At 40.3% G+C, this 23,048-nt stretch overlaps 1 protein-coding gene across 1 annotated transcript; it reads right to left on the bottom strand.

Annotated features, from left to right (window-relative positions):
• Positions 1–1,622: 1,622 nt before the first annotated feature.
• FRRS1L (ferric chelate reductase 1 like) lies at positions 1,623–22,090 on the bottom strand. The gene is given in 7 exon segments (XM_029958900.1): positions 1,623–9,955; positions 10,437–10,683; positions 13,975–14,113; positions 14,593–14,677; positions 16,392–16,403; positions 16,406–16,900; positions 21,982–22,090. Coding segments are annotated over 7 exon segments (1,260 nt in total). The 3' UTR covers positions 1,623–9,782.
• Between the last annotated feature and the right edge of the window lie 958 nt (positions 22,091–23,048).

The raw sequence follows: 23,048 nt of genomic DNA, 5'->3' as shown, positions 1-23,048 counted from the left end.
ATGATTTTGTGCAGTGAAGCCTTTTGAGTCCCCTTCAAGAGACTACAGACACCCCTAGCTCTTTATTCACTTGATGTTCAGTCAACACAGACCACAAGCTGTCTTACACACAATACCAAAATACTGGGTGCCGAGGTGGCCATGAAGCAGAGGAGATAGACAATGGTGGCAACAGCAAGTTAATCACTATTTACATCCAAAATGATCACGTGAAGCTATGAAATAACTCAGAAATGAAGCCACAAGGTGTCAGCACTGGCCTGCGTGTTTAGAAAACAACTTTATCCTGCTTGAGAGATTTTGTTTTAACCTGCGTTACTGAACATTTGTGAAATGTTTACCTCAGTTGAGGTTAATCTCACTTCATTAATTCACCTCAGTTTAATGACAACCTTATACCATCTTCAGATCAATGAAAAATAGTATAAACTACTACAGTTTCGATAGTAGCAGAACAAAAGAAAAAAAATCTTAATGTTAAAGTTAATGATTAAGATAACTTCGTATCTTTATGTCTGCGAATCTTGGTCAGTATAAGAGGGGAATGAAATGCATGGTTGTAAGGCATAGCAGTCAACTGCACGTACACAAAAATGTTTAATCAGTGGAAAAAGCATGCAAATAGCACAAGTAAGACCTGTGGACCCAGAGCACTATCTTTCGGGTTAGCCTATGTGATAGCTGTGTGCACGGAACAAGAGCTGGATATACAGAGATCTGAATAACAGAAGAATGTTTTGGATTCATGGGGTTTGTGACAAAATGCCTTACTGATCCATCAATGGTTACATGCCACAAGATAAACAGAACATAATTTAAGACCCTCTACTGGGTATATTTAAGACCTCTATTGATCATGATTGCTTGGACAGTGCACAAGTAGGTGACACTCACGAGATCCATCCTTTCTTGCACCCTGCAACTACAGGGTAGCAATACTACAAACACAACAAACAGCCCACACAGTGTAAAAGCAATATATTTCTTGTTGCCCTGAGCCAACTTGTCTTCTCAGCCCACCAGAAAGGAGTTAAAATACCTGTTCAAACCTGAGAGATCTCAGAAATCGAAGCATCCCTGTTTGAGAGACTTCTACAGCTGCTTTTGCTTGCTGAGTATGATGGGACTTCCTCCTCTCTGTTGCTAACCTCTAATATAATTTAATTTTCTTCTTGGTCTGCAAAAACCTGTTCTGACTGCTTCAGGACCTACTCTGTCTGGCCAAGGAATAGGGCAGTGAGGACAGCAGATAAAGAACACCCAAATTTGTAATATTGCAACTTGATCATATTTGTATCAAAAAGGTTACAAAAACACAGCATAGAGGTCACCACAGGAAACTCTACATTCTATATACTTACAGTAAGTTAATACTTTGTTAAAGTACAGATGATTACATTTATTTACAGCTTCACTGTGATTCTCATGGTGGAAAAAAAAAGTAGTCTTCTCACATCTGTTATTTGCTACTGTGACAAGCCTCACTGACTTAAATGGAATTACTCAGGCTAATAAATTCAAGCCCATGGCACAGGAAGGAATTGTTAACACAGGGCAGCAGCAGAGACTTCTTTAACCTCAGAGACTTTTCCCCCCTCCTTTTATAAATGTCATATCACACATTTTCTTAGACTAAAAAGGCATTTATTATAACAGTTTTATAAATATTTTTGTCTGTCACTGTCAAACAGCTAACAAGGCTCACTTGAACACCAACATTTAGTATAAAACAGATGTTACAAAGCAATACTTTAGGGCATGCACTGATTGTAAAGTAGTCCCGTAGATCACAGTAATTTCATTACGTATTCATCCAGTGTTATTTTTTCTGAAAAGACTAGAGCATAAATACAAAGAAGTTTGGCAATTTCTTCTGAACTACAAAACCTCCATTCTGCGCTCCTACCCAACCAAATGCTCACCGACTTCACACGGGTGGCGGTTATTGGCACACGGAATGGTGCCTAGCACAGAGTGCAGAACACCACTTAAGACTACAATTACAAGTTGCTTATTTGTACGTTTTATCTTTCTACTGGTCTTGAGAATGCTGAACAAAGTCAAAAGGTAGAAATAGCATTTCAGGTTCAATCATTACACTTCATGTAATACAAAACAAGTGGCAAGAGTTCACACAATTACGACAGCCTGCTTACTTGCAGAGAGGTTAAAGCAAATCAGACCTCAGGATATATAAATCAGAAATACCAAGGCATACCAGGCATCTGTTTTAACCTACACAGAACTCATGATACTTCAAATATGCTAATAAAATATCTCTGCCTAAATAAAGGCTGGGAACATCACACACAAATGTCAGGGTCCCACCATTTCACTTTTCTAATGAGTTAATAGTTTTGGAATTTCATCTTTGACTCTCTGTGTCAAGATGTGAATGATACTTCTAGCTTTAAAAAAAAATCCATTGTGGTAGTTTTTTCTATTTCAATGTTTATCCCTTGTTTCATGTCACCAACTGTGAAAAACTGAAAAAGAAATCATTGCTTTATATATAAGCAGTCAAGTATTTCAGAAGCAGATATCATATTCTGTAGTTAAATAACAAGAATTTTTCCTCTTAGGTTTAACTATGGCATATGTACTTCCTTTCCTATTATACTAATATTCCGTATGACAATATTCTCATGACTTACTGAACATCCTTGTTTCATCTTGTTTGGAAAAAAAAGTGAAAATAATACTGTAATAAGACCAATGTAAGGCTAATTTTTGTATTGAAGAAAGTGAAGGAAGGTTAGTATATAAGAACTGCAAACATAATACCCACACAAGTAACATATCAGGTTTATAAATATTTTTCTGGATCATTCTGCCTCTCCAAAATCAACTAGGAGTCAGGGAACGTGTAGGATTCTGTGTTTCGTCTTGTCTCCAGAGCAGAATCTAGCCTTTTGTTTTTAGACTTTCTTGTATAATTTTCAGACTTTACACACACACACGCACACACACACAAATACCTTCAGCAAAATCACATTGCCTAAATATTAATTCTGTGAAAAATATTTTTCATTAATCTAAACCTTGCACATCACCATTATGAAAAATCAGCAGGAATATTTTTATTCCTTGGCACACAACCTAAGTGAATTATTTAGTCTCCTACCAACACCATCTTATGAAATTGAACTGAATTATGTAAAAACTAAGAGAGCGATGTGAAACTAAATTAGGCAACACATTGCAGTCACTAGTTACCATAAAATGTTCACTGCCCTGAGTAAGCATTGGAGCCATAAAAGATTTGCAGCTGCTCAGCACTTCTGAAAAATCCAATTACTTCTTTAAAAATGTAAATATGAATTTAAGTAAGTACAATTTAGAAACAGCTCAGAAAAGTACTGGTAATTCTGTATGTCCCAGTCTATAAAGAGCACAACACCTTTACAGAAAATTTCTTAAGAATGACACATAAAAGTTCACCTTGTAAGGACATTCCTAAATAGCCTCTAATTGCAGATCAGGATGAGCCTATATGGAGCAGCAACTGATCTAAGATAGGGGCTGTGAAGTCCTGCACGTATTCCAACCTCACACTGGTTTGAAAGAACATTTCCACTGATATGAAACACAGAAAGAGTGTGAAAGCAACAGTTGTGGATGCCTATGAAACTATTGTCAGAGGAAGTTCAGACGGGACATTAGGAAAAACTTCTTCTTTGAGAGGATGTCTGGTGACTGAATGGGCACCAAGCCTGTCAGAGTTCAAGGAGTATCTAGATGATGCTCTTAAACATATGATTTAGTTTTAGGCAACCCTGTGAAGAGCAAGGAGTTGGACTCTAAGATTCTTATGGGTCCCTTCCAACTTGAGATATAGAATGAGTCTATGAGTGCAATTCAAATTACTTAGCTATCCAAGGAAAAAAATAAATCTGCCCCTTTTCTTACAGCAGATTCATTGCTATTGCTAAGTCATAACACAGATTTTCAAAGCAAGTCATATCTTTTAAGTCTGCATTTTCACACCTATCAACTCCACAAGCTGTACACATCCTCCTCGACATTTCAAAATTACACTGCTTTTGCCTCACTATCTGAGCCCAAATTAGACAAGTTAAATAACCAGGTTCAAGCAAACATAATTTTACCAAACCCACTGTGAAAACAAAAAAAAAAAAGGGAAGGTACCAAAGTGATTATTTCATACTAATAAGAGAGCTTTAGAAAAGCAAGGCTTACCTATATCTTACTCTGTACCTTGACATAAAAATTGCATAGAAATAACTAGATATGAACAAAAATGTTCATAGGAAATTGAGATTTTTTTTAAAACCTTCCAGTTAGATCCATATCTGTCCTGGGCAGGTTGATGAAGAGCTATCCTAACACACTGCTACAGAAATACTAATAATGAAATTTTAATTAGAGGAACTAGATAATGTACAGTGAAAGCTGTTAAGAAAATATTTAGAGCCCCCATCTTTTCATATTTACACTGCGGCAAGCACGGAGTACCTGCTCACTGGCCATTTTACAAACTGAGCAGGTACTCCCCACTGCAGCCGACTGCCACGACTGCCTATGGGGTCTTGACAGGTTTTTACATCTCTGAAGGCAGAATCAAGCCTCTAGCTCTTACCTTGGAGGTTGGTGGGAGTAGACATCTTGTGATATAGTCTGACCTGATGCCCACATCAGCCCTTACACAGCTTGGGCCCGCATAGAAGCTAAATACTCACTGAAGTCAGACTCTGTTCCTTCTCATCACATAAAGTAATATTTGCTTGTGATAAAGAGTTCCAGACAGACTCTGCCACATGTAAACTCATACAATAATAGAAAGTATGCCAAAACCATTAGCCCTTCCTTGTCATTCACCCTTGCTCCCAGTCTCTCCACTCTTCTGTTCCAAACTATGTGATGTCACCACTGCCTGTGCAGCATTCAAGCAAACTGCTTTGGCAGTTTCATTACAAGCTGTGGAGTCAGGGTTGAAACGGATCATGTCAATTCATGTAAGTTATGCACATCCACAGCTCCACGAAGCACTGAAACACAGTAATATTTAAATGTGTTTCTGATTCTATATAGATCTAAGGCTCAACACAAAGTCATACTTTGTATAAAATACACTCACAATAGTTACCTCTGAAAAAAGTGATATTAGACCTTTTGTAATTCTCTGAAATACACATTTCCTTCTTCTAAAGTTCTTACCAATTACTTTTCTTGGGGAAACTATTTGGAGTTGTTAAAAACAGTGTGGGGAGCAAGTACATCTGCTGCACAGCAGTGTTGCAAACCAATGAAACCACAGAATCATAAAATGCAATTTAAATGCTAATAAAAGTTTTGCAATTTGCATATAAACTTGAATTTTGCCTCTGGAGTATCACAGGGTGCAAACTTCCATTGGATCCAAAAAAGCCCTGAAAGAGCAGACAGAGGATCTGTTCTCTAAAACAAGAATAATTTTCTTCTTTGTAAATGTCTGATGCATTGGAGGCATGAGAAAGTAGGAGAAGACCAAACAAAACAGGGAGACCTGCATCTTCCCTTAAACTTATAGCAGTCATTTACTTACAAATAACTGAGTATCATCAATGACACAGATGTATAATTGTGACCTGGAAAATCATGAAGACAGATGTGTGCCAGTCCTCCTTTATCTACTAACTTCTCTTTACAGCCTGGAAGGCTGCTCTAAGGTGTCCCCAGAGTCTTCTCGTCTCCAGGTTGAACAACCCCAACTCTCTCAGCCCATCTTCATTGGAGAGGTGTTCCAGTCCTCACATCACCTTAGTGGCCCTCCTCTAGACTCATTCCAACAGGTCCACATCCTTCTTGTGTTGGGGGCCCCAGAGCTGGATGCAGTACTCCAGGTGGAGTATCATGAGAGCAGAGTAGAGGGGCAAAACCACGTCCTTTGACCTGCTGCTCACATTTCTTATGATGCAGCCCAGGATACAGTCGGCTTTCTGGATTGCCAGATCATGTTCAGCTTCTTGTCAACAAGAAGATATGCATATTTAAGAGATTTGGTGCAGGATGGGTCATGCTGTTTGTTATTTTCATTTTGTAGTAGATATTTAGTATATGAAGGCTCTTCTTTTTGGTTCAGACCCAGGATATGGTGCCCTAAGTGAGTTTCAATACTGCTGATGTACACCACGCTTTAATCCCTGCGCTGAAGACTGGGAAAGCCAGTGCCCAACACAGCTTTTAAAACATTTAACCCAATCTGGGCATTTCCTCAGGTTAGGGAGGCCACAAGTCTTTATTTTGCTGCTATCCAAGTATTGCAAAACCAATCAAAAAGGACAAGAATGCCACAGAGGGATTTCAAACATTTGTCATCAATATGTTGTTATCTTTCAAAACCAGAGTATTTCCCTTAAATTACCAGAATTTTGAAGATAGCATTACCCTGTATCCAATAACATCATCAAATCAGGTAGGCTTTTTCTTTATTTTGAGGGGGGAAAAATCAACTAGCAATTCACCTATGCCAAAAAATATACATATACATTTAACTCCAGCAAAGAAAAAAATTACTTTCTGAAAGTCTGTCCACTCCACTCATTTTTCTCTCTTATATCCTACTTATTACTAAAGTAATTTCAGGCCTAGCTTATAACTTATAACAGGGGACCAGTCAGATACTGCAGTCAAAAAACAAGGTCCTTTGGCAATAGGCACTGTCATTGATTTCTCTTCCAAATAATCTAGAAACTTTGAGTATAAAACATTCTATATAAGATGGACAGAGAGAGAAGAGGGTGATAATATGGTTAACGTAGCATGCAGTGGTCACAACTGAATTTTGTTCTGCATGGAAAGAACATATTCAAGGACATTAATTAATGCCATATGGTCTTTACCAGTCCTATCTTTCTAATTATTAATCATAGTTAAATTTCAAAAGGACACCATACTGTAAACATGCCATTTCTAAACTCGATGCCTCTGTATTAGGTCACTGTGCAAGTAATTCTCAAAGCACTTTAGAAATGTATTCTTTAACAGTTGTTTACTAGTAGTCACACTAAAGAAAGTAAAAATTATTTGGAGAAGGAAACATTTGCCTCCTTTTCCAAAGCAGGCCTTTTCTTCCCGTTTTGTGTTGGTACCCATTAATTTGAAAAAAAATTAAAAAAACCTACTTGAAATGCCATGATCACTTAAAAATTTCTTTGAAGACCATCGCTTTGGTTAACAGGAATCAATCCTGCTTTTCAAAATTAAAAAGAAAAAAGACAAAGCAAAAAATACAAAAACCCCTCAAAAAACCAAAATACCTTCCATGACAAGTTACTATGCCCACTCAAATGTCACTGACTTTTCATTTCTCTTATGCCCTTTTTCTTCTCAGATTTCATCCCAGCTAGTAAGTTCTAAACATTCACACCTTCTTTGTCAACCTGAATTTCATATTCCTGATTTTCCTGCTCTGAAGGGCAACTCTCGGACAAAGTCAGGGCCAAACTGAACCATCAGCTGAAATGCCAAATAACAGCTTGTTTTGCTGGTTGCTGTGGCCTTTTATTTCCTCCCTTTTGATTAGAAATACTTTATTAGGCTAATTAAGTACTTTTAAGCTTGGGTGAAAGTTTTTATAGAAGAGCACATTTCTGCTAATACTTCAAAAAGAGATAAATACAATGACAGAAAAGAGAAGCCAAAATAGGTTTCTATCCTACTTCAGTACCTTTAAATTAATAAATTAGCCCTTTAGTGGGTAATCAGGTAAATGGCTGAAACTAAAGTAGTAAATACAAGGCCATAGACTAAAGCAACCCTCAGGCTCTGAGAAAGAACTGCAGTATCTCCCCTGCCTACAAATCAGCACCATGGAGAAAGAACTTTCCCTAATGATTTCTTCACTTCACCTGGTTGCTGAATGTAAAGCTCATTCTCCAGGCTTTGGCTTATCTGCTCCACCCAACCTTAAGGCTAAATTATACAGCTGTTGTGGACCAAAGCAGTCCTTCCTCATTAGCTGGTCTCCACTGTATACTTCATCAGATGATGAGCAAGTTAACCAACCTGAGAGAAGTAATTTACACTAAAGTACATGCACTTTTAAAGTTTACTCCATTCTGAATTTTCTCCCCTCTCCTGAATCTAGTCCAGTAATTTTAAGTGAACAAATCCGTAAAGACATTAATGAAAATATAAAATACTAACTGATCTTTCTTTTGAAACAGGGATAAAGTGTTTGTCATGAAGATAAATTAATTTTCAATCTAATTCACATACCTTAAGCATAGGTTTGAAGAATTCTGAGCCTAAAAAATAAGTTTACAAACATCAGCCTGTGAAGAATGCTGCAAACCCAGCAAAGCTAATTAATCATTTTATACTCTATGCAGTAATAAGAATAGAAAGGAGTTTCATCACATACTTTACCAGATGCTGTGTAACAGAGTCCTCAAGTGTACCCCATTAGATAAAACTTTGGCACTATTTAGATTTTAATTCTATTTATATAGAATTTTAATGTGAGTTGGAAAGTGAATGCTTAACCTTTTCTGAGCACATTTGACTGCTGCATGTAGACATGTGTCATCACCTCCTATTATGTGAAGAACAGAAATTCTCCAAAGTTCTGTGGATTATAAATGCATTTTGGCACTTTCCATTTGTGTAATATTTAACATTCATCTTGGAATATTTATTGATGATAAAAAAATCTATTGTATTTTCTCTTTAGCTCATCTTTTTCCACTATATTTTAACTATATTTTAGCCATGGTTTGATGAACTAAAGATATTGCTCTTCTTATTAACCCCTGTCTTTCCTTAGAAATAATCTCCATTATATTTCTATTCCTTTGTAAGTTAACACCAGTTGACCATAGTCACCTTTAACATGAACAGGATATAGAGGCATACAACATAGAAAACCAGATTACTTCATATTACTGCACAACTACTTAAAAATGTATTTACATGTCAGCAAAATTACTGTTTTTTCATAAAAAGAGTAAAATTGATCTAGTCTATTGGGAGGACAACCTATGGCTTGTTGGGAACTTCTATATTCTGCATGTTTTACACCTGGTTTTCCTATGCATGGAGAATTTATATTGCTGTATTTTCCCTTCCCCTTGTTTAAATTACTTTATATCTCACTCTTAAAAGAAGTAGCCATTTCTTTCAAAAAGGCTGTTGAAACACAATAAAGATGTTCATCACCCCTTTCTCATTGAAAAAAAAATCGTGCTAATGCTTGAACATTTAAGTTTAGTTTTAGAAAGTACCACAGCAAGTAATCTTTGATAAATATAAAACAAACAAAAAAAAAATTGGGAGAACTGTCCACTACTGAGGGCAGCTTTTATATTTCTGTGTTGCTATCCAGATCACAAAATTCAAAACTGCACTTGGAGTTGTGCTCTCTGCTCCAGAAGTACCAAACAGCATTACAATGTTTTCCTAAATTTGCTTTTTTGAAGCAATTTGGAAGGCAATTTTGTTATTTGATAAGATGTTCATCACTAAATTCACCTAAACACACATACAGGCACCCCTCCCACATACACACTGATTTTACAAAAGTGTCATTTTCTTTAAGCAAGTAATCACAACACTGAAAATATTCTCCTATGTGTTTGCTGATTATTCTTAAATGATTTGTCACCACTCTGCCACTCAAAAGAGATGGTTATTTCATTCTTCTGAGAAGCTAACTATGTTCAAAAGCAGCTAGGTGAGGATGGTGGTGTGATATAAATTCCAATAGAAAAATGCATCATCCATCCATATAGCCGTCCATCCTGAGAAACTTCCACCAACAGATTCTTGCTATTTTCCATTGGTCATGGGGTTCCCATCAATAAATAGAAGGTCAGTGCAACAATGAGGAGCAAGCAGAATGGAGAAGAGAAGGTCTGATAGGCAGCTGATGGCATGAAAATATCTTCATATTTGTAAATACTGACAACACGTTCTGATACAGGTGGTGAGTCTATATCATGACGAGTTATAGAACCTTTAAGAGGTAAGGGCAGAAAGAAATAATGTCAGATGCATTCTTTTCCATAACTCTACTAAAGATACAGGTAGACAGCCAGGTAATTTTCAAAACTACAGGAGCATGTAATATTACAGTGTCAGGGAGTAGTACCATTTCTCTGCTTTCTGAAATTAAAATTCTAAATAAAACAAATGAAATGCAAGTAAACAACAAACATCCTTCAAAGGAATTGAGAACTTCTAGCTATGAAGTTCTTTTATATTTAGCTTTGGGGAGGGAGGATAATAACTATATAGCCAAGAAAGCACGACATGTGTTGGACTCTTGTCTTCCTTTTTATCTATTTTTAAGCTTTATGCTGCCAGAATTTTAGTTCATTTGAAAAAAAAAAAAAAAAAGAAAAAAGGAGGAGGGAGTCTAGTAAGAATAATGTAATTGAAAGACATTTATCAGTTTTGGCACATCAGTTCTGTTTGTAACACAGAAATCAACTTACCTTGGATTGCTGGACCCCAAGCAAACAGATAGTACCAACTCAAGTGCAGATCTACGATGGTTTCCTCTCGGGGAACATATACAGGACGCTTGAATCGACATGTTACACGATTGTTTTCAAAAACCCCTTCTTCATCTCTAGCAGGATTTCTCTGGATTTCTTTAGCCCACTGACCGACATTATAGAAGTGCTGTATTCGGACTCTTCCATTATCATCATGGACACAAGCCATGACATCATCTCCTCCCTACAAGGTACAAACAAATGGGAAGATGGAAACCAGAAGTGTCATAAAGCATTTCTTCATTTATGTATATAATTTTAGTTACTCAAAACTAATCAAGACATAGGACTCTCCTTTCTTCTTTCTAAATTATATATACACAAATATTTATTTCCCTAACAAGGTGTCTTGAATCCAATTGAAAAGCACATAAATGGATAGTAATATTTACTTACCCTTACTATCTCTTTTGGATCTTTCTCAATTGAAAAGCACATAAATGGATAGTAATATTTACTTACCCTTACTATCTCTTTTGGATCTTTCTAAGAGAAAGATCTTTCTTTTACCTTACATATATAACATATTTGTAAGACATGATATCACCCTGACTTCACATAATTAATTGATCTGTGGAAGGCTGTTTTCTTTGGTTATTTGTGAAGTTCTGGGATTCTGCTTCATAAAAACCAGCAGTCTTGAATCCCTTCTGTGTACAAAATCCACTGCACCAAATCATGGATAGGAAACCAATATGATTTAGTAGGATAGAGGAGATGAATCTACTAATTATGGGAAAATAATAGCAAAAATTACAGTAAGTCTTTTCTAATCTCTTCTCATGTTCACTTAAGGGAACATCACTTCTCGTATCTCTTTTATCTCTTAAAAGAAAATTAAAAACGTTCAGCATGTAATAACAAAATACAGTATACCATAAGACACAAGAAAAAAAGTAATCAATATGTGCTTCTTCACTTAGCTTAAACAGCCACCAAAGTTGGTTCTTCTCAAGCAAAGAACCAACAGACAGAAGGAAGTGTGAGACAATTATTTGTAGAGGTTATTCGTAGACATACTAAAGCAGTTGCTAGGAGCGTTACTCAAGGTCACTGACAAAGTAGTAGAGCACCATATCACTCAGGGATGAGCATTAACTTCAGGAGTACTGTCTCATAGAAGCCCTAGCATCAAGAACCATCAGAAACACTGTCCAAGCTGGATGAGTGGCATTTTACTGAACACCACTGTATAGCCATCAATGCCATACTAAATACAAGCCCTACTCCTCCCATACTCATCTTTCTGATATGCCATACCGATGATAGACATGGTGCTTGCTACTGTGATCATCCCTCAGCTCTTTGTCATTGCAGAAGGAGAGAAAAAGAGTGCATTTCAGCACTCTGGGAATATTGCTACGTTCATTGTAAAAGACATGCCAAAATTCAAGGGAAAAAGGGGACAACTAGGTAAAACACACGCTTGAACATTTTCCACACCTTGCTGCTCCTGCAGGCAACCTTTTTGGCCTCTGTCTTGAGACTATCATTGCTTTCCATAACTTATTTTCAAAGCTTAATTTTCATACATCTGAGGAAAATTCCTCATTCTTAAGTACAAAGAAGAAGAATAAATCTGTTTTCACACAGAAGAAAAAAACTAAAAAGGAAAGAAAAAAGCACTCTGAATCTCAGTTAACAGAATGACATTACAGAATCCTTCCAAGGCATAAAAGCCTGCAAGTGGAAAAGCATAATGTTATTTGAGACAAAGAAATAGGTCACAGGACTTTAAAAAAATCTATTGAGGACACAAAATAGGGGTTTTTTTCCACTAAACTTCTGTAGCTATCCAGGCCACACCATTTTGATTAGGGCCTCCAAAGCACAGCCCATTTCTCACAGCAAAGCTGTTTTGACTCAGAGCCATTTTACCATCAAAGCGTGTGCATCCTAGGACACCAAAATATCCTGGAAGTTATGAAAAAGGATGAAGTCAGCAGGGGAACAAGAGAGAAAGAGAGACGCTAGCTGGTTTAGTCCAGCTGACTGATGGGCATTAGATGATGTATGCAGCAAATTTGGAAGCAAAAATTTTTCTTTTATATTTACTTAATTCTTCTTACCAGAAGCTGACTTAACATGCTGCTTGGTATGCCTGGGTCAAAAGGCAACACGTGTTTTCCAAGTGTCTGATGACATGAAGGCAGTGGGACCCTGGGATCTACTGCAGATACATCAGAGTTACAAACTGGTAACACAATCTCTGATAGCTTGGGGACAAACATTTAAAGGTGCTGAGCTGTTCTGGAAATCCTGTTGAGAGCTTGCATTGCCATCCACCTAAACTCTTCCCAAAATTTAGCTGTAAAACTCTTCTTTACAACATCAAAACCACAAACTCTTTCTTGTGATGTGAACTGTTCCTTATGACATAAAAAGCTTTTATCTTCATTGTGTTTATTTACAGCATCATATTAAAACATGTATAGTAATGAGTGAAAAGCCTCTGCCCTCACACTTTCTTTGTATTTCTCATGTCGAGTCTGATAAAAATGCTGTTAAGTCAGTGCAAGTCTTCCCATTCATATTTGTGGGTCCTAGCCCAGGACATCTAAATCCTGTATTTTTTCAGACTACTATTTTCAACATTACAAGAAACAGTCCTTTCCTTTAATTTGTGGTTTAGGACATGGGGTCAGTATTGTTCTATATACCCATAAATGTTTCTGTACATGAACACCTGCATTGTGAACTGCATTTTAATCCTAAACATTTTACCAAGGATTACAGATAAAACATCTTTGCATAAGTTGCCCATTGCTCAGGTTTTTTAAAGTTCATACAGTACATGCTTCTATTTTGCTCATTGAAACTCAACGAAAAGTGAAGCTTTAGAATGAAAAAGTAAGTACAGAAATAATCATAAAATCAAACCTAATAAAATCTGGAAGAGAGAGAATAAATTTTAACAAGATTGTTTTCTAGAGTATATATGTTTAAATTAGCAGGAGTCATCTTTGTCACACATTTGTAGCTTCCCTGAAACAACACACAGGTATGAAAGAAACAAAAAAATTTCCGAAGTTAAACAGTCAAAGATATATTTACATCGCTCAAAGTCAGCTGATTTACAGAAGAATAAAATTATTTCCTATTTAGTTTATGATGTGTCTTTTGTCCAAGTTACACTGACATAAAGCTTGGCAGGACATTTCCATTTGAATTGGCTTATGCCTGAGGGCTTTTCTAACAAAAAGACAAAAAGCTAATAACATTCAGCCATTCAGAGCTGAACTAAATACTGTTGTAGTTCTCAGAAAAGAAGGGAAAGGAGATGTTAACAAAGACGAAGCAGTTTTCTGTGAGGCAGTAGGCCTGGCTTCTGCTCCCGGGGGGCTACTTGTTTTCAGCAAGTCAGTTTTTCCTTATATGCTCTGTTTCTGACCAACTAAACATATAAATACATATAAATACACTTCTATCATGTAAAAGTGTGCACACTGTCAACATGAAGAACTGCACGTCTTACCATTTTCTTGTCTGAGGAAAATCCCACTGCCACCCAGCCATCAGTATCAGCACTCAACTCAAATTCAACATCAGCTCCTATTCTACGGTAACTTAGAAAGTAGTCACAAGTCTCCGCATTGCATCCAGGTTTACCATACCTACATGGAATTGAAAATATACATAATTTTTCCTTGAAATTTGCTGCTATGGAACTTAATTACATTTCTGCAAGAAAAAAATAAAAGAATGCATTCTAGTATAATGATGGTAAAACACATTATATAATCTGCTATACATAGGGTACCATTAATTAAGAGTTTGCAATTACTGCTCTTTTAGTATAAGAATGTATAGTATTTAAACAGTATGGCAAACAGTTACACACAGTATCACTCTGTCGACCTTACTTCCACTGGTTTTGTAAGTGCTCCATGAAAATATGAATTGTGAAAGAACTGTAGGTCCACAACTAAGACATATATCCTAGTGTCCTCAAATACTATAGTTCCTACTACAAAATATGTTCTTAAATAATAAACATTTATTAAAATGACTACGGAACATTAACCAAAGTCTCCAATATCATCAGTCAGCATTTTTAAACATCAAGTTATCTGCACTCTTATCTCAGACTGACCTGAAGCATCCCTTGGTTTTTCCACAGTCGTCCACTCTGATTTTTGCAAATGGATCCACGGGAGGAGCAGTAGGGAAAGGGTAACCTGCATAATCAAAATAAATCATTACTTAATAAAATACAAGGAATAAAAAGCAGTAATACTAAAGAGAAAGTGTTCCAATAGCATTTACTTTGCTGATAACTGTGCTGTTCAGATGACGGACTACTTTGTCACAGACACAATCCATTGCTCAGATGTCCTGGATCCAGGTACCAAAGCAACACAAATAACTGAAAACAAAACTTTCCTACCTTCGTCAAGTAGGGAGAAGAATGCCAGAGGCTAAAAGTTAATGTAAGGCAGCAGGACCATGGACAAGTGCAATCAACTAACAATTCGGGATCTCCACTCAGCTATCTCTTTGTGCACTCTTTGTCCCCTCAGGAAATCCGTTAGGGAACTAAATGTGATTCCTTAGCCACAAATGACAGCATGAAGTATAAATGCAGACAGGGCACCAGACGCAGTGCTGTAGGAATGGATACCTTATAATAAGGAAAGGACCTTATAATATGTCTTCCACTAAGAAGTAAAATAAAACACACATTGCAGTAAAAAGCAAGAGAGTATCAAGACAGGGAATTGCCTGCAGTTATGGCCTGCAATCACTTGTGAAGGCAGACCCAAAAGAGCTGGACAATGAGAGTTATGATTCCAAGCAATTCACTTTCTGCTGCACAATAATATACCAAAGAGGAAGTGAGAACGTTTGTGAACAGACTTATTCTGTCTTTGCTTGTAGACGTTGGTGTCTGTTGCATAAGCACACATATTTTTAATAGGATGTTCTTTTACTTAGCCAGCTGAAAAATGAAGTGCTAACTGTGAAACTAGAAAGTCCTCTGAAAGTGCTTCACTGAATAGAAAAAGTGATTCATTGAGTAGGGAATGAACACTGCAGTTAGTTACAGCATCAGTACACAAACGTTTGACCTACACAACTTTGGGCATTTGGGAGCCCTGATTTGCTTCCCTAGATTTCTGATAATGCCAATGGAAAGTGTGCTGTAAGCTGCAAATCACAGCTCCATTAACTGTATCAGGTGCCTGGGTAAATTACCCAGCATAAATGCATTAAGTTTGCAGAATTTCAGAGCAGCCTGTAGCAGAGTATCACTGACAGACAGGTCACAGGACATGCAATTTTGTCACTCCTTCGTTATTTTCAAATCCATTGAACACACGGGTTTCAATGCATCCTAGACACAAAATTGGAGTTTTAACACTCCGCCATTTGTAAATTCAAAAAGACATCCCAGAATCCACGACCACTCTGTTTCTTGACACTTTAGGGCATCGCACGTCCTTTCGAAGCCAACAAACCCCGGGATTCCTCTTCACGCTACCAGCCCGCAAAGCTTTGCACGAGAGGAAGGCCAGACACCGCCGGCCGGCCCCGCTCTGCGGGAAGGGGACGGACCCCGTCCCCGCCCCAGCGGGATGCCTGGGCCCGGGGCTGCGGGAGCGAGGCGAACCGGCCCAATGCGGAGAGCGCGGCCGTTCCAGCGGGACACACCGGAGCTGCACCCGGCCCGGCGCGGGCGCAGCGCTGGCTGGAGCCGCCCAGGGCGGCGAAAGATGGCGGCGGGCGCTAGGCCTTCGTGCTAGAAACAACGCCGCGCTGCCCGCCCTCTCGCCCCCGGCCGCCGCCACTCGCCGGGCGGCCGCGCCGGTGCTCCTCCTGCCCCGGCCGGGCTGGCCCCGCGCCCGCCGCGCCCCGCCCGGCACCCGCGCCCGCCCCGGCCGCCGCCGCCACCCTCCTCGGAGAGTAGCGCAGGTCGTAAACTCGGCTGGCGAAGGCTGCCGTACGAGGAGTCAGTGGTGCCCGCCGCGTCCTCGCCCGTCTCCCCGACCGCCCGCTTCCCGCCGCGCCTCCCTCCTCGGCCGGGGCTGCGGCGGAGCCGGCCGGAAGCAGCAGCGCAGGCAGCAGCCGCCGCCGAGCGCCGCGGGCTCCCGCTCCGCCATGGCGGCGCGGCGGGGGGGAGCGGTGGTGCGCCCGAGCGCGGCTCCGCGGGGGCCGGGGCCGGCCGCCGGAGGGATCCAGCCCCGGGACGGGCGGTGCCGGAGGTGCGTGGGTGGGCGATGGGACGGTTTGTTGGGAGGAAAAGGTTGTCGGGCAGCGTCTGCGCTGGAATGCGCGTGGGAGCGCGCGTACGCGGAGACGGGATGCGCCGGGACGCGGAACGCAGCGGGCGGTCACAGGCACAGGCCGTGGCAGCACCGAGCCCTCCCGCAGGGACCGCCGCCGAGGGCTAGGCGGTGGGCCTTCCGGAGATCACCAGGGTTCCGCACGCCACAGCCCGCCCCCACCGCAGAGACCCCGCCGCGGGGACACCTTCTCCCACCGCCCAGGCACAGCGCTCGGGGGCAGCACCAAGCCATCCCCGGCCGTCCCCTTGGCCTCGATTCACCAAAGCCTCTCAGCCTGTGCTTCAAGAGGACGTGATAAATCCTGCTCAGTAACTGCTGAGCTCTTTTCATGTTTGTTTTTTTTTTGGTTGGTTGGTTTTTTTAAATTATTTTTAATGACTTCTGAGATTGGACTGGAGGCACAGCACAACTTAACATTGATTTCAGGTAAAACCCCATAGTAGTGAGCGCTCACTGTCTGATTGCATGTTCTTGCTTTGTATTTTATACAATGGAACTGCAGCAGTACGAATATGCTTCAGACCTGGCAGGACTGAAGGAAAGCCCAAGTTGTGCCTCCAGAGTTGGCTTGGGCTCTTGTATCTGATGCTGGACTTGCAGCTAGGCATTAAAGATACAACTGCGTCCTCACTGTGCCATGGTGTCTATGGGTTGATGGAGGAACCATGACCTTTCGTACCTCATGTTTGCCAAAGTGGCTTTTTTCTTGGGTTTGGATTGGTGTCTTCTGGTTATAACTATAATTTCATTTTTATACTGTTTTGCATGGTTACACTTCCTCCTCTGAGAGTCCAGAATAAAACTGAGCAAAACATCAGGGAGGAGGGAGGGAGAAAGATGAAGACACAACAGTCGGTAATATTCTGAAAATTAAAATAACCCTCAATTCAAATGTTTTCTTTTTTAGTATTGATGACTGTACTGAGTTACTTTTTGATGCGACACTGAGACTGCCCAAGACCTAAGCTGTGTTAGGGATAAGTCCATTCCCTTGGGTTGACTGAGTGATTGTCATACGACAGCGTGCTCAACCCTATCGAGTGGAGGATGTTAATTCACATATCCATGGTTTAGTCTGGAGGAGTAGCATGCTATTTCTTGCTGCAGATAGAGGAATAGCTATACAGAGGTAAAAAATAAGTTGCAAAAGAAATTCCAATTGCATGCAAATGAAAAACATGTTCCATAGTACCATATGAAAAAAAGCTATGGAAGAGCAACAGCAAACTCAAGTGCAAAACGATGAATCCCTTCTTCCTACCTCACTGAACTTGGCAAACTTTAGCAGGCCAGTGGAAAACAAGCAAACAAATGGCAATAGAAAAAAACCCCTTATAAATCAGGCTAACAGGAAAATAAGGCTGCAGCTTATTCTTTCTGGGAATAAGCAACTCTGATGAAGGCCCCCTGTCTCCTTTTTGAAATAGCTCGCTGAGGGTTGTGATGCCTACGAAGAAGCATTTGCTCAGCGAGGGAGCAGCTGTCAGCTGCATGCTGGTTTTTCCTCCCTGGGAACAGGCTTTAGCACACTGCGATATGGGCAATGCTTCACAGTTACTGTAAACACTTAGGATATTTATCATGTACTGTTTGTGCCTACATGACATCTATTGTTTTAAATCTGACAGCTGAGATAACTGTCTGTGATTACAATGAAGCTGCACTGATTTTCTAAGGTGGAGATACAGCTAAGAGACTGACTATATTGCATGTGTATTCCTCCTTGTAAATCCTTAAAAATTAATACTAAAATATTCCAGCATTTTTGCCCCTTAGTAGAACCTCTTGTGTTTGCCTGAAGGTTGTCCCTAGCACAAGAAAGAGTTGCTCATGGGAAGCAATGTCACATTGAGACAGGTGGAGGTCTAATGAGTACCTTCAGTTTTCAGCAGATAGAAAGGTCTGCACTGCAACTAACAGCACTGCCAGCAATTCTGCAGGAAAGATCCTTATCTGATCAAATAATTGAGGCTGCCATCAAAGAAAGCATTGGCAGAAGGAGTCCAAACTGCAATTGCATGTGCAACCTTAACCCTCAAATGCCTAAACTTTCTGAATGCCATATTTCTCACCTTGCACATGCTGGTAACACCTTTATTATATGGGACATACACAAGCCATATGTGAATCACAAGTGGAAGGCATTGCCAGCCTCTGACAGCAGAAGAGCTCTTGCTTTTGGTGAATTAGAGATGTGGGCATTTCCACCACTTCTTGCACCATTGCCTCTTGCCTCAGGGGAATCCAGCAGTCAAATTCCTTGCATGATTAATTGCTGTAGCTTGGGCAATTCTCTGGTGTTAGCACTCAGTCTATCACTGTCTTCCCAGGACTAGAGACCGGGATTATCCCCAGACATCCCTTGAGGCCCACCCTGCCTTCTTTCTTGGCTTTGTTTGTTACTCAAAGTACACCTTTTCCCTGGAGGCTCATGGGTTTTAGGGCTTTTGGACTAGAAATTAAAGCTTCAGCAATAAGTTATAATTTATAAAACAGACATCCAGAAAAAAATGTTGTCTCAGAGTCTCTGCATTACTCAGGAGTGGCTGGGGGGGAAGAGGGTAAAAACCTACTAATCATATAAGACCATGGCCTGACTAATGAACACAGAAGTGGGGAAAGGCCAGTGATGCTGGCAGACCATTAGGCTACGGAAACCCCTGATAAAATATCCTTTGTGCCCACTCTTCCTTTGAGATCACCCATCTCTCTCCATTGCTTGGGCAGTTAGGCTGGATCTTGCCTGTTCCCGGTCCTTTATGGTTCTGTGCATGATCTAGCAGGTTTTGTCCATTTGATCATCCTTGACTTCCTTACTCAGCTCTTCATAAGTTATTACTGTTCCCCAAAAAAAGAAGCTGATTAAGTTTATACTGCCCTGCCTCTTCCCAGCTACATCCTGATATATCCGTGCCTCAAGAACAACATGTTAAAGTTTAGTGCTGCTGGTTATTTCCATCAAACCAACATGTACTGAAAAATCAGTATGTATCTACCAGTGCTGCTGACAGAGAAAGCGACTCCCAAGACAGCAGTTTTCTTACACTAAACTGCAGTAACCTGAACTAGAATTTGTAATTTAATGCAGTTTTCTCAAACCCTTACCACAACCTTGTTCAATATGGTTGATGTATCTATCAGTAATTTATGTTGGGCTTTTCTTTATTAAAAAATAATAAATTGAGAAATTGAGAAATCACACTGATTTAATTAGTAGTCATTTATCCTGTGCTCTACTTATCTACCTGTGACTCTTCAGAAACATGCTTGCCATGTTAGTTACTTAGACTAAGGCATGGGAGAAAATATGCTGGGAATTTCTTGCAAGCAGACTTTTTTCACAATATACAAAATGGATTGATGGAGTTAGAAATGTCAGATGCCAATATATGAAGCATATTTCCTATAAGAAAAGTAAAAAGTAAGCGATCACCTTAGAAAAACCAAAGCACTGTGAAGAAAAAGATTTGTATAATTTCTGAAAGCTACTCACCAAAGAGGTGAGTGAACTTTTTGGAGGCAAAGTATTGCTTCAGATCTTCTGGAGAAAGGCAAGAAAATATAAACTCTAAATATGCTATCATCCAAATACAAACTGCATTAGATCATTAGATCATCTTTTACTCAGCATTGGTAAATTCGGTTTTTTCTGCTGCCACTGAGTTATGTATCTGGTCTTGCTCCAAGAGTGCCTTTGCAGCCAATACTGCTTACAACAGCAGTCTTTCTATAAAATTAATCTAATGCAGGAAAAAAGCAATGCCTCCAAGCTCTTTTCCACAAGCATAACATATACCAATCTAAAGACTAAGTCCAGCAGTTTTAGACACTAAATCAGCATCAGTTTTGCTTCAGTAAGCACTATAGACCCTTCCCAAAATATATTAAAACTGTACAGGTGTTTGTTTGTTTGTTGTGGGGTTTATGTTTTGGTTTACATCAGGTAGTTTATGTCTTTTCTCCCAAGACTGCATTTTTTTACCTGCCTAGCACTCTTTGATACTCCAGTGTGAATGTAGTTATGGGAGGTCTATCTACCCTGAAAGCCAGATCCACCAGATGATGGCACAATGTGCACCAGGTGGTTTTGGAGCAAAATGTTTCACATTTTTTAAAAAGTCCTCATTACAAAGAAGTTATTTATAGTGTTATTCTCATAAGGAGCCAAAACAGAGCAGCCTTTTATTAGAACTTGCAATAAAGGGCATTACATTGAGGCCTTCCTGTGCATAAATACCACTTACTTACCAAAAATTGGCCTGGAGAGCAGAAAAATTCAGCTTACATTAGCAAAGAGCTTATTTAGGTAGGAATGTTTTAGAGAGTTTAAGCTGCATGGGCAGAATTCAATTAATTCCACGTGAGACAATGTAATTTCATCCTAATTAGTAAAGAACCGAGAAATGAGGAAAAAAAAAAAGAGGCAAAACCCTGTTCTGTCATGAAACTTCATCTGAAGAGTTATGATGAAAGATCTGTAAGTTTGCCTGTTGGAAAACAATGAGTTAAAACGATCTTTCTCCAGCCCAAACTCAGATATCTCTGTTGTCTATAGTAATAATATGAATATATATAATTTAATAATAATAATAATAATAATATAAAATAATTATTAATAATAATAATGCCCTTATCTTCTAGATGAATGTAAATTGGGGAGAAAACACAGCAGAGAAGCTCCTTCTGCCTCACTCCTCTTCAGGGAAGGTTCTTTCTGTGTATACTAACAAAGGCATCTTCTGTCTCAAGGAACATAGACCTTGGCCCTTCCTGGATAAAAGCTACAGGATGGGATGCTAAGCTTCCAACAACCCAGGGAAAAATTCCTGTAGTAGGGGAGTTTTCTTTTTCTCTTGAGGACATTGGAGCCCAGGGAAGGCCAGACCCCAGGATCCATGAACATGCTCCAATCTGGCTTTGGGCTGGAGCACCCCAACCACCCACAGTCAGATCGGGCTGGCCCCCTGCTCAGATATACCCAGTGCCCCATCCACTAATTTTTGAGCTTGGAATGTAGGACAGGTGTCCTCTCTCATCTGCAAATGCAATAACGCCTTGCTTTACAGTAACAAGTGCAGCTTTGGGGTGTTTGAGAAAGGGAGGAGCGGGGAGAAAAAAATGGAGGAAGCAGAGTGAGTGTCCCCAGGAGACAGCCCGTTCCCAGCCTACTCTGGGACGTGCGCCCGGCCGGCCACCTGCGCCCTCTGCCAGGGCATCTCCCCCGGAGCCGGGATCCCCCCGAGCTCCGCCCGCTGGGCGGCTCCGCCGGCGGCTACGGGAGAGCAGCGGGCTTGGCAATGGCATCCTCCCGCCGCCGAGGGGCACCAAGGCACCGAAGGACGGAGCGGTCCTCGAAAAACATTCGCCCACCCAGGCAGCAAGACGGGAAAGGGGGCTTTTCCCTCTCTGCCAGCAGGAGGGGGGTTGAGGGGGTGCTGCCCGGGGAGCCCCGGGGAGCCCAGAGCCCTAGAGATGAACTCTTAGAGTCAATCTATGGAGCTTGAGGCAGCCGAGGTCATCCTGGCGCATACCTACCTCTTACTGTCACTGGATGCACGCAAACTGATCCGTGAGAGCCATCAGAGGAATGGACTGAGCAAGGCGCGCCTGCAAATGACTGAAAACTTGTGGGACTGCAAGATTCAGGCTGCTCTGTACTGAAGCAGTAGCGAGGTAAAGGCTTCTGGGGCGGTAGAGTGAGTTACACCGCTCAGAAGGAAAATTCCAGCCCAAATTCCAGCTTTTGTCACAAGCTTCCCTCTTTGCATGTCATTAGCTACAGGCACGTCCATATTCATTACCTGCGCTCGCTTGGACGGCAAAGCCAGTCTGGTGCACAAGTGGCTTCACTGAGTTTAAAATAATCAGTTCTTTTTTTCACATTAAAACAAGGGAGACTCAGTTTTACTGAAGGCTTTGGGTACCAAAGAGGCACACTAATGGCGAAGAGTTAAGCCTCTCAAAAACCTCTCTGCAGGCTTTGTTAACATCCACAGGGTGCATAGGAGTCTTTGAACTTTGGATGCAGGGATAAACCAAGCATAAAACAAGTTACTCTGATGTAGAAAATATCCCATATATCTGGTAGTGGTATAACAACAAACAGCTTTAGAAAGTCTGGATATATTATTTTGGAATGCTTGTAAACTAAGTTAAAAAGAGAGATTTTTAATATTGTAGTTTATTTAAGTTGCTACTAATATTTAAATTAACTGAGTCAGGTTTACTCTTCACAAAGCTAATGAAGTCCAAGTTCAGTGTG

Source organism: Manacus vitellinus, unplaced genomic scaffold, assembly GCF_001715985.3.
Source record: "Manacus vitellinus isolate BGI_N305 unplaced genomic scaffold, ASM171598v3 scaffold_17_pilon, whole genome shotgun sequence".
NCBI classification, from domain to species: domain Eukaryota; kingdom Metazoa; phylum Chordata; class Aves; order Passeriformes; family Pipridae; genus Manacus; species Manacus vitellinus.
Note: the sequence above shows the minus strand (reverse complement) of the source record. Positions and strands in the feature narration are given on the sequence as shown.